A 12861-nucleotide genomic window follows, 5' to 3' on the forward strand; every position below is an offset into this window, starting at 1 on the left:
ATATATATATATATATATATATATATATATATATATATTACACACACAGGAATAGAATGAGAAAAAGTGCCAGATATATTTGCCACAACCACCAACATTCCAAAACACGAGTTGCCACTGATTCAAATAATGGTTCTTTAGCAGACCCAATGGCTGAACAGTTAATGCAAGAAATCTATTTGTGATGAAATTAATGATTCTGTATTGTCCTTTATTCTTTTCATACAAATAGAAATGTGCAAATATATATGTACTTTGGCGAGAGGAAGGTACTTCCTGCTCCCCAAAATTTCTGAGAGGTGGATGCGTATTTGTATTAGTTTTGCACTCCCCTGCAATATATTTGAAGTTGGTACTACTGCAAATATATTCCTTGTTACACCTGGAAAAAAAAGTAAGAGAGTACACTGCTGATGGGCCAGGAAATTTGTTCTAAACCAGTGGACAAAGTTCAAGAAAGCGGGAACTTATCTTCCTCATAATCTACCAAGGATGACAATGCCAAGCATCATGTTGCTACTGCTATTTTGCAATGGTATCAAGGCAACAATGTTCATGTTTCGAATGGCCTGACAAGAGCCCCAACTTCATTCTCATGAAAAACTTTTAAGACAAGTTGGACCAATAAGTGAGGGTGCTGTTATAGCAACAAGAGATGGCACCACCAGGTTTTGACAGAGCACTGTCTTGGACAAATATTTCAATAGGTGTCCAATTACTTTTTGGTAGATAGTGTATTTCTTTAGCTACGTCTGCTCCTTCTAAGCCCGTGAAAAGATCATTGGATCTATAAATTGACCTCAAACCTAGCATTTTTCTAACGTCAGACAAAACTTCATAGATGAATATATTCAGGAAAGATACATCAGTAGTTTCATTTCATATTCGCTTCAAGTAATCATTTATTACAAATATTTTCTTTTATCATACATGCATATAAAACATTATTCAATGAAAAGTACATGCACTGCACACTATTTCAAACCATGTACATAAATAATACTATGTAATTTTGCATTATAGCACCTCAATAATAGTCTCATAAATAATGCATTTTAGAAACATATAAATACATCATGATGATCATAACCCCCCCCCCCAAAAAAAAACACATGAGAACAGCAAGGTGGTGTTCTGGTAAATAAAAATATAAACCTGAAGACAAGAGAGAATTTTAAACATACTAACTTCAGCTCTTAAAACACTATTTTCTGTTGCAATGAATTAACATGAAACTCACGGCTTCATTCGATGGTTAATTCACTCTTTTATATTCCTGTCATTTATCGCAGTCAGTATTAGCAAGTTTTAATTAGATTAATGATAATTACTTCTTTGTTCATTTCTGACAATACATATTAATCAAGCATTTCTTGTCACATTTCTGCCACTTTTCGCTAGTTGCAGGAGTTAACATTTTGCATCTGATTCAACACAGTATGTAGTTGACTTGATTGTACTGTTTCATATTTCAATCCCCCTGGCTCTAATTATGTGAACAAGAAATTTGTGAAATGACACCACATATATCAACCGTAGAACATCAATATGTAGTGATTTTTACAATGCTGCTGAATATAATGCACAGAAAATTGTCATTCCTGTGTCTGAAAATAGCTACACAGCTGTAAACATGTAATTCTATTTTCCTTTGGACTGTGAAAATTGCTAATATACTACAAGAATTTGATGAAGTACATCAGTAAGACAGTGAAGAACATAGTAAGACAGATCACATAGAAGAATGAGTACCAACAATGAAAATTAATATTTTTTTTCTTATGTCTTTTCATTAACCTTGTGTGTTGTACTGAAAACAACACATTGGTCGGTGCCTGTAAGCTGAACATTTGTCGTTCAGCTTACAGGCATCAGATAAAAACCTCTCTAATTTTTTTTCCAGTTTTTGTAAACAATGATATCATTCTTGTAATCAAGACATTCTTGGGTGGTTTCATGATAGAAAATGTAATTTTTCTAGAGTTCAATATCTTATTTTTTAAAAATGTTCTTATATTATTTTAAAGAATGTTTTTTATTTGAAAAAAAATATACGAGAAATCAATCTACTATACTTTTTGTCATGTATAGGCTAACAAATTATTAATCTGTTTGCGTTTCCATGATTGTGAATTAATAAATATTTAAGAAAATGTTTTTTTTATTTCATGCAGTAAATTTTTTTAATGTTTAGTGATATAGTGTACCATAAAACATATTAGTGTTCTAGGGCAGGGGTTCCCAAACTTTTTTGTTTCATTGCCCCCTTAGAGTTTCAAGATTTTTCCATGGTGCCCAAGTCAGAATGTAGAAACTTTCAATGCTCAGTTAGGTTGTTGCTTGCCTTAAGTTACAAAAATAAACACATATTTCAAATTGAGAAACATTTTATGTGTAAAAAGTACAGACAATTCCCCGACATTCGCTACGAGACTCTGTGGCAAGCAGCCTGGCGTCAGCGATTGTCTTTCCCAGTGAACGGGGTCCGCAACAGTCTGTTTTTTTCACTCTCCCTGCCTTCGTCCTCTTTCCCTTTCTGTTGACGTTGCATACTGAAGCCAGTATAATCCTCCCTCGGAAGTGTTGTGTCTGTGTGTTGAAGATTGTGGCTTAATATGGCTGCACAAAAGTTTACATTACAACAAAGGATTTATCTTGTCGAGTGTTACTTCGGAAAGAGGAATTGTGGAGAAGTGCGACGACGTTTTGCAACGAAATTTCCTGGTGTTCCCTTTCCACATAGAACCACTATATTAAACCTCGTAAAAAAGTTTAGAGTAAGAGGGTCAGTTCTGAATAAAAGTGGAAAGAAAAACCCACGTGTACTTACTGAGGAAAAACTAGATGAGAGAGGACAAAGGTTAGAACAGTCTCCTCGGAAATCTATCCGCCGCCTCTCACAAGAAATGGGTGTTTCAAAAACCACAGCATTTAGAGCCACTAAAATTCTTAAATCTAAAAAATAAAGTATACAAAGACAATCCGCACACCATCCGAGAGTTAAAAGAGAGTATTGTATGAGAAATCGGGAGAATTATAGTAGACGAACTTGCACGTGTAAATGCCAATTTCCTTCGGAGATGCCAGGAATGTGTTGCAGCAGACGGACATCATTTTCAACACCTTCTGTAGTCAAGGTTAGTACACAATATGAAAACTGTAATTTTAATAGCCGACTCTAGCGACGGTCGTGGACCCCGTTCACCGGGAAAGACAAGCGCTGATGCTGGGCAGCTTGCCGCAGAGTCTTGTAGCGAATGTCAGGGAATGCTCTGTACTAAATAAGCACATATTTGTAACAATCATATCATTGAAACAATAAATATTGGAATATTTCATGGTGCCCCTTCAAGCCCCAGGGCACTGCAGCATAGACTTTGGGAACCACTGTTCTAGGGTCAAGAAAGAATGCATTAAAAAACAGTCAATAAAACTATTTCCCAGCACAATTAATAACAGTAATTAATTTTTTGCTGATTGTGTTATCACACACATGGTAAAACTATAAAAGACTTAAAATTCTCACGTTACATGAAACCAACTTCTTAAAATAATTATTACTAACAAATAATAACTTTTGAGGAGGACATATGAGCTGCTTCTCAGTGTTCAAATTTAGTTGTTACTATTTTTAGCAATTATGTAATTCCAATTATGAACATGTGAAAAAAAGAATGTTCTTTTGTGCCTTTTAATAATATTGGCATGACTTATTTCCTATTTGGGTCATTCCATGTCAAGTGGCCTAGGGGTCCCTGCTCGACCCTCCTCAACTTTCATGAAACTTGTACAGATTGTGCATATGTATTCCACATGGAGATCTGCAAAGTTTCAGATTCGTGCGTCGTTTGGTTGGAGCACCAGGGATTCTGTGAAAGTCACTTTTTTAATGTTGCTGCAAATACGAATGTTGTGTGATGAATTTGTCCCTAAATGTTGTGTGATAAATTTGTCCCTAACTTTAAGCAAGCTGTTATTACTAAATAAATTGCTTTAAGAATCTGGCAAATGCAACATTAGTTATTGGACACACTAATACATGCATCTGTTCTACATTACTTGAACTCAGCACATGTTTTTTGTCCGATCCATTGATTTGTTTTATTTTGCTTTCACTTTATGTCACTTTTGACCAATCGTAAATATGACTATGAGTGATACAATCACAAAGAATTCTCATGCCATAGTCAGGATTCAAACCCAAATTCAGCACATGCATAAATGCACAAGCTAAATGGTGTAATAAACACTTAAGTGTCTCCTTTTTTTAAAATAATGGAATTTTTTGTCCCACATACTTTCATGTGTGATTCTTTTACACTGAGTTGTAATTTCTTGACTGTTGTCTAGTCCACCATCCTCAAATCATTTAGCATCAGGTTCAATTGTGTATTTTCAGTGATCAACTACTCCAAGTTTATTTTAAATTCAGTTTGCATTACATATCGATCTATTTGTGTTTTTCTGTGAAATATTAATCTCTTCAAAAAATTCATATAGAGTAGCCTAGGCAGGTCAAACTGCATTAAGTCATTGTCTCAGAACATATTTCTTCTTTTTAATATGTACAGAACATTTTTTTAAATTTCTACAACAGGCGTTATTTCTCATTCATTTCGTCAAAACCAATTCACAGACTTTTCCTGGTATTTTTATAAAAATAAAAGAATGTTGTGCAAATATTCCTAAAACACAAACCAGTTGCGAGGAAAAAGTGAAATATGTTTTCATTCAGTTGGGAGGATAAAGTGAAATATGTTTTCATTCAGTTTTCAATGTTAGCTAGAAAAAGAAATTAACTTCCATGATTTCGCTAGGCTATTGAATGCTTTTACAAAATTCCCCAACTTTCCTAGCTGAATGGAAACCCTGCAGGATCTATAATATGCGAGCAAAGAAACCTACATTTCAGAAAAAATCTGAACATTTGAAGTTTTCAGTTGTTTAAAGAATATCTTAACATTCTGCAAACGTCAAACATTAATACATGTTCATTTTTCGAATTTTGCTCACCCTCCTCTACTAACTAAAACTAAGTAATCCTCTGGCATTCCTAAACCTGAAGATTTACTGCCACCGCAGCATGTCCTCCCCACCCCACCCCATCCCTATCTGTGATCTCAGATTCTCATAAGAGATATATATTTGAAATGAGTAAGTTTAGAAAAGGCTGGAAACCCAAAATAAATCTAATAAAAGACAATAATGACAAATTTTTAGCTAATCCAAGAGATATTTTAAACAGATGGAAATATTGCTTTGATGTTAAATTTACATGCCAGAGACAAATGAGAAATGAATGAAATTCACACAGCTGAACCTCTAGTGCTGGAACCTAGGATTGATTTAATAGCAGCAGAATTAATTAAATACAGAGGATATTAATCCCCTGTACATGCCAAAATCATCCAGCATGTGGAAATCAGACTGCATTTTACTTAACAGGCATTACATTGATTGATTTAACCATTTTACGTGAAGAAACAAAACAAAATACACAAAACTAATTTATCTATTCACTCAGTGTGTATAAATACAACATAAAGAAAACAAGACCATTTGGCATGTCCAAAAATTAAAACAATAAACAAATTTTAACAATGACAATAGAAGAGAGAATAAAGAAAACAAGAGCTGGTTTATATTTTGTGTGTTGCAGCCTTATTTATAGACCTATGAAGTGCACTGTCTTTAACTTATTTTAGTATCACATGAAAATATAACTTAACCCGTGGAAACAAAGATTAAATAAGAAATAGCATGAATAGCCAGAGTGCTGCAAATCTAGTGAAAATTAAACCTACGTAATACTGTTTTTTGCACATTACTACTTTGCATATTTGTTAAATTGCTTAGGCTCAAAAAATACTCTTTCCAGATGATGTATTTGTCAATCATGAGCCCCAAATAATCCACAACATACGTGCAAACACAGCTAGAAGCACACCAATGAAACTGAAGGACCAAAGCGAGAGCTTTGTGGAACATATTTCATCAACCTGTAGCCCAGATACACAACCAAGGGGAAGAGGCATTTTTAAAGAAGGAGAAACTAGTGGCCGCTCTTGTAAAGGTTCTCCCATCATAGAATATTTACCAGCTGACACAATTCTCACTGCCACTATCTTCCCAAGAAAATTTTCCTGTTTCTTAATCAACACTTGTTCATAGAACTTATTGTGGCCTACATAATGAAGTTTATCATGCGATTCTTCTGTCACCAAAACCTTTTGCACTTCACCAACTTTATGCTCGTATGGGTGGTATGAGTTAAAGAACTCGGACAGTTGCTTCGAACGCCTTTTAACTTCCTTTGTCGGAACACGAGTCATGCGGGCTGCTGGTGTCCCAGGTCTGGGATAGAACTGATTGATAAACAGATTTGGGAACTTATACTTCTTGCACAGCAAAACTGTTTCTTCAAAATCTTGCTCTGTTTCTGTTGGGAAACCACATATAATATCTGTGGCAATTGTTATACCAGGTACTTTCTCACGAAGAAAATTAACAACACTTTCAAATTCAGCAACACAGTATTCCCTTTTCATGTCACCCAAAACAGCGTCACTTCCAGACTGCACTGGAATGTGCAAAAATGAATAAACCCGAGGACTATTTAAAATTTTTGCAACTTCCTCCAAATGTTCCAATATGTAAGGTGGATTTGTCATCCCAATTCTCATCATACACCCTTCTGGTATGACATCAACTAACTGCCATAACAATTCTGGAAGCAACACACTTATGTCTCGACCATATGCACCAGTATCTTCAGAAGTGAGCCATAACTCACACACTCCTTCTTCAAATGACTGCTTTGCCCTGGCTACTATTTCTTCTGGTGGATAACTCCCCAACTCACCACGTGCATGTTTTGTCTTGCAATAAGTACACTGATTTAAACAGCCTGTATTAATTGGTATAATTTCTATCAATGGGTTCTTCCTTATCTTTGGAAGAAGCAATGAAGCACCACCTTTCTTCCTACCATGCTGCTTCTTCTGCCCAAAGAAACGTACTGAATTACCCTTCAGAGTTTCTTCCACGACTTCCACAACACGGTCTATTTGCTGAACACCAATAACACTCAACCCTTTAAGGAAATCAGAACGAGGTGCACCTTGTGGAACACAACCAGCCAACACAACAAACTTCCCTTTCTCACGTGCTTCACTTATGTCATTCCTAAAATGATCTTCCGCTGGGTTTTTAACAGTGCAGCTATTTAAAAGCCACAAATCGGCTTCGTCCTTATTATTGGTTATTTTAAACCCGTAAGCTGCCAGTTGTCCGGACATGTACTCACTGTCTGAATTATTGTGAGCGCATCCCCACGTCTTCACATAAATGGTCTGCGTACCGGGTATATAGCTATCAGACACAGGCACTGGATCTTCTGCACAGTTCTTCGACGATTTAGGACGAACTGACACACATTTCTTATTCCTGTACCTTTCCTTTGGAGTTACATCTTCCACTGATATCAAATCTTCAATATCGCCAATTATTTCACTGCAGGGGATATCCATGGCCAATTTTGTAATTAATTGTCTACTACTATCGGTACACTTTGAGAGTGTAAAGTAGTCCACCTACAAGTGAAATGTGTAGTAAGATTTATCCAATATTTACGAACATTACGAAAAGACGCTATTCTACTACTTGTACTTTACACTACACATTCGAAATGTACACACAACAATGTCTTGTTCTTCCAATTCAGTTAATCTTCCATTTCAATGTAAGTGTTCACGGAACTCGATTGCACTGTACAATCCCTAAAAAACATAAACGATTGACATTTACAATAATACACGGCTACAGGTAGGGTCGTTCAATTTCAACGCCAGCATGCCATATACACCTTCCCTTCTTTCACGTCGACAGAAACGCCAATGACAGTGAAACGTTTTCTTCTTTCCGCTCAAACGTTTCTGGGGCTGGCCTGCTTATTGCACTTTTCCTTTGCGATTAACTTTCCATTTCACTTTTTTTCGCTGAAATGAACAGTTTCTCGACTAAATCGATATTAAAAATGTGATTACAGCTAGGAAATGGAGCAAGTCATTACATTCCTCTGGCGTATGCAGAGGGGGCTGGAGTGGCTACAGACTCGCAAATTTTGCGAATATATAAAAATTAAAGCAGTAAAGAAGTCGGGAAAACCAAAAGTGGTAAGTGCAAATCCCCATTAAAGTGACCCCCGATAACAATTTTTGTCTGATTACCTTTTAAAACCAAGTTTAAGATGATAATTGGAGCTCACATCTCGTGAGAAACAAACCGTATATCACTATCGATTAACGGCATGGGCGTATATATAGTTCACGTAAGGAGGGGGAAGTCAACTTTTGGTATGATTAGGGTTGCTATATTTCATAAGTGAAAATCCGGGACACAGCTGACCTGACGCTTGTTGGGGAGTGGGGTGCTGAACCCGACAAATTGTGTGTATGTACATATCCATTATCATATTCTTTATACTTCTTAAAAAGAAACAGAAATCTATTTCGAAGTAATTATATCATTGACATAGGCGTGTGCAGACCCTCTCATTAGGGGGACAAAAGCCTTCATGAAAGTTCAGTCTGGAAAGAAAACCCTCATTTTATCTCGCTATTTTAGTTTTGTTTGCATTAAGGGTTGGTGTGTATATAATATTATATACATATTATTTTAATACATTACAAAATCAATTCATCCTCCCCATAACAAATCAACAGCAAATATTATATAAATTGTCTCTGAAATGTGCGCGCACCTTTACCTCCGAACAATTGATTTGTTTTATTTTTACTTCGCTTCTTGTGCCACTTTTGGCTAATTTGCGAAGATGAGAATGAGTGATGATATGACGAAATTGATGAATGGACACTCACAAACATCCATGCCCAAACCAGGATTTGAACCCGTGATTCCTGGCGTCGTAGCGCGATGTGCTAACCACTCCGCCACGGGGGCCGGCCTGCGAACAATTGTTCCTGCATTTAAGACACAACTGTTTAGTAGCAACAGTCTGAAGTTCTTAATTGATATTATCTCTCTTTGTAGTAGGCTAATTTACAATGCAGTACAGAAAACAAGTAAAATGCGAGCGAAGCGAGCAAGAAGAAAAAAATCTGATCCTATTTTTTGCAAACTGAAAACAATATTGATTTAATAGCGCACAAAAAATTTCATAGGGCACCATGGCATTCTCTTTACATTTTTTTTCAATTAGATTGTTTGGCACCGAGGGCCAACTCCCGGTAAAATTTTAAACTGAGTGGCAATTACCCCTCTGTGCCCCACTGCAGGTTCTCTTGGCCGTCTGGAAGAAATAATGCAAGAAAGACGTAAAAACTAATACCTGCTACTCTTAGAGTCAGCTAGCCTTGTTTTCTTTTACTTAAATGTTTGTCCCCCCCGAATTGATTTCCGTCCACTGCACCCCCTTTCCCCGTAATTGCTCTGAACTTTCATCAGCTTGAAAATATAATATCGTTTAATAACGGCAATAAGATTCCTCTACACTAAATTTCTAGGTGAAAGTATAATATAGGGGAATGGACATCAGGAAGGGGCGCAAGGTTGGCCACACTTCCCCCTTAGAAAGCGCATGTCAATCTAAAAGTATATATTTCACACGTATAATTTGATTTCAGTTACAGCAATTTACATTAAATATTGTAATGGGGATGCGGGAATGCGATTATTTCAAATTCAAATGGTGCTTTTTGCCCCATGGAAAAATATCTTGCTTGTCCATCCGTGGAAATAATCTGCGGACGTCCATGATTAGGGGGCAATTTTTTTTTTAATAGTGACATGCTCACAGTACCTCTTTTGAGGTGCCCAACATAATCTTGCACTTCTTGAAAACAATTTGGTTAGAACAAGTTAAGATGTTTCAAACGCTCCACAGGTTACACAGTGAAGAGCTTGCTGAAATATTGCTGTTCTACTAGTAAATTGTAAGTACCGTAGTTTTTATAATTAGTGAATACAATTCCACAAGCCACGCTACTTAGTATTGATGCTTTTCTGTTCATCTTGTGTTAAACAACTGAGAATGTTACGGTGTTTCCCTGGTTTTCTTGCACTGCGTTTTTAAAAAACAAATCCCTTTAAGAAAAATCGAAGAAAAAAATATAACTTATTTGACAGTCCCAATGCAGTTTCTTATCGCAGAAATTCCGAAACTATCAGGAAATTGCAGACATTTGGTCTGCAGTCCCATCTACTGTGTGAAATTACGTAATTTTCTTCCCATCCGTATCCCGTCCTATAGGTCTCGAATTTAGGAGAATAAAATAAGTCGTAAGAAATGTTTTATGAACAAGCGGATAGAACAGGTAATCTGGTAATTTTATTGAACCTTGAACCCCCCTTAAATACGCCCATGATTAACGGCGATGTATTCCACGATCCTATGAAAGATTTAATCTTACTCGACTGGTAAGATCTGGGGCTCCCAGATGGCGCAGTGGTATCGTTGTCGCATTGTGATCAAGGGGACACAGATTCGATACCCGGTGGAGGCACATGGCACAGTGGTTCAGAACCCACTTTAACTGTAGGTCCAGTCCCGATTAGCCTTTCTGTGCGTAAAGTGGTCTTAAAACAAAAATGAACCTCTTAAAACCAAAAATCAATCAGTCAATCTTACAACTTATTTTCATTTAGATCGTTCAGCACCCAGGGCCGACTCCCGCCGCCCCCTAACTACGGGTCTGAACTTGATAAGACTAAGAAAAGTAGGCACTGCGAGCGAAGCGAGGAAGAAAATTTTACGAAAAGTATTTTTATTTGCATAAACTTTGAAGTTGTGGGCGGTAATTGCCCCCTACAGGTACACTTGACCGTCAATGTTTGCCTCCCTTGCCCCCTAGAACTCATTTAAGTCCAAGGTGGGGGGGGGGGGGGGGCAAAGCCCCCTGCCCCCATGTGGTTGCGCCACTGTTGTTGAGACTTTCGCGTGGGACTTATAGCCTACTTCGATTCTTCAAGTCATGTACACTCAAACTTCTGCCTTGATAACAAAAGGCAGATCTCAAGTAGCTCGAGTAAGAAATGACCAAACTGCATAAATAAATATAAACGAAACGTAAAGCTGAAGGTATACGCTAATGAGTAAGGTTAACCAGACCTGCAGACCTGCTCACAGATCAGTAATAAAGAAACCGTATTTGTGTACTAAGTCTTTATTATAAAAGGCTCTATCAAATTCTAATGTTAATATGCACCATCTTTAATGAAATGAAGGCACAATACTTTCAATCTATATGAGGAATTGTTTTCAGTATTTTGTAATAAGTTTCAGTAGATTATTATTTTTACTATGAAAATTAACTCCTCCCCACCCCACTTCTCTCTCTCATATATATATATATATATATATATATATATATATATATATGTGTGTGTGTGTGTGTGTGTGTGTGTGTGTTTGTGTTTTAAGCCCACTTTATGCACAGTAAAGCTAATCGAGGCTGGACAGTCAGTTTAAAGTGGGATCCGAACCACTACGTGCCCCACCGGGTATCGAACCAGGGATCCCATTATTACAAGGCGACGACGCTACCACTGCACCATATATAAGACATAGGTGTATGTATGTATGGGGAATATCGTTAGTAAAAGATAAATATAGTAGTGTTAAGGTATTAAATCAATGGAATTGTTATAGCTTATAGGCAGTTGTATACAGAATAAAAATGTCTGCATATGGAGTAATGTACTAGGTGTAAACTTTGCCAACGACTAAATATTCCACCACCGTGATGTAAAGGTCAGCGTAACGTAACGCGCTACGAAACCAGAGGTACCGGGTTCCAACCCTGGTTGTGGCATGGATGTATGATTGTGTTTGCTCCATCACCCATTCATTAGTTCATCATTCATCCTCACCGTCGCTATTAATCCAAGAGGTAGAAAAGCGACGTAAAACCGAAATAGAAAGAAATAACCACATCGTATTTCCACATCAATTTTTTTGGATACATACACATTTATGACCAGGCTACGTCATGACAATGGTGCTGACTTCAATTAAATTTTTGGGGCAACAATATTGACATAAACAGTGCGGTATTTGAAAATTCTCCAGGAGGGAGAGGGGAATCAAGCAACTAATCTTAAATCATCAGAATATGAGGCTATAACAATTGTATACACAACGCCTTCTCCTCAAATATAAAAAAATAGCAACCAGATGGGAGGGGGGAGGGTGGAATTCACTCCCTGCATAAACCAAAATGTAAACTTCACTATAAATTGAACATTATTCATATGCTAATAGTGAGAACTCATGGACGTTAACAATAAAAGAATGGGATGCTTTAGAGAAATTGAGATTGACAATCTGATATGTACACAGTGACTCACGAGTAAGGTGGATGGACACTTGAAACGAACTGATATTATTACATTATTACTCTCATTAATATAATATAAAAGAGCGTAACACATTACTCGAACAATATTGAATATATAACAATCTGAATTTCGATTGTCCAATATAACGGTTTGGTAAATTCGAACATTTCCTAAATCGGTATCATTGCCAATGGTAACAGTAGGAACCATATTTATCTATCTTATCGTAAATGTCATACAGTTCTGAAGGTGAAACATCATGTATAGATATGTATGGTTTTATTCGGCATGGAGTTAACTTCATAGGTTGATTATGAAACATTTTGTCGTGTACCAAAGAAGCACTCACACTGCTGGCCACAAATCCTGTCAAAAACACATCTTCCAGCTTAAAGAAAGTTGTATTCAATGCTGTTTGGTACAATTTTTTGATGAGATCTCCTGTAAACAAATAACCAGGACCTGTTAGAAAATTTGGGTAGTAACGTGGAGCATATTCGGACT

At 36.7% G+C, this 12861-nt stretch overlaps 1 protein-coding gene across 1 annotated transcript; it reads right to left on the minus strand.

Annotated features, from left to right (window-relative positions):
- Positions 1 to 892: 892 nt before the first annotated feature.
- LOC145988867 (threonylcarbamoyladenosine tRNA methylthiotransferase) lies at positions 893 to 7874 on the minus strand. The gene has a single exon (XM_083124123.1). The coding sequence runs from the start codon at positions 7527 to 7529 to the stop codon at positions 5895 to 5897; it is 1635 nt and encodes a 544-aa protein (XP_082980249.1). The 5' UTR covers positions 7530 to 7874; the 3' UTR covers positions 893 to 5894.
- Between the last annotated feature and the right edge of the window lie 4987 nt (positions 7875 to 12861).

The sequence above is a fragment of the Lepisma saccharinum genome, chromosome 6 (genome assembly GCF_977018435.1).
Source record: "Lepisma saccharinum chromosome 6, izLepSacc3.1, whole genome shotgun sequence".
Lineage (NCBI taxonomy): Eukaryota > Metazoa > Arthropoda > Insecta > Zygentoma > Lepismatidae > Lepisma > Lepisma saccharinum.

What these genes read in the sequence shown, in the direction of transcription:
- LOC145988867 (XM_083124123.1), bottom strand. Translation starts at nt 7,529, where the DNA reads ATGGATATCCCCTGCAGTGAAATAATTGGCGATATTGAAGATTTGATA.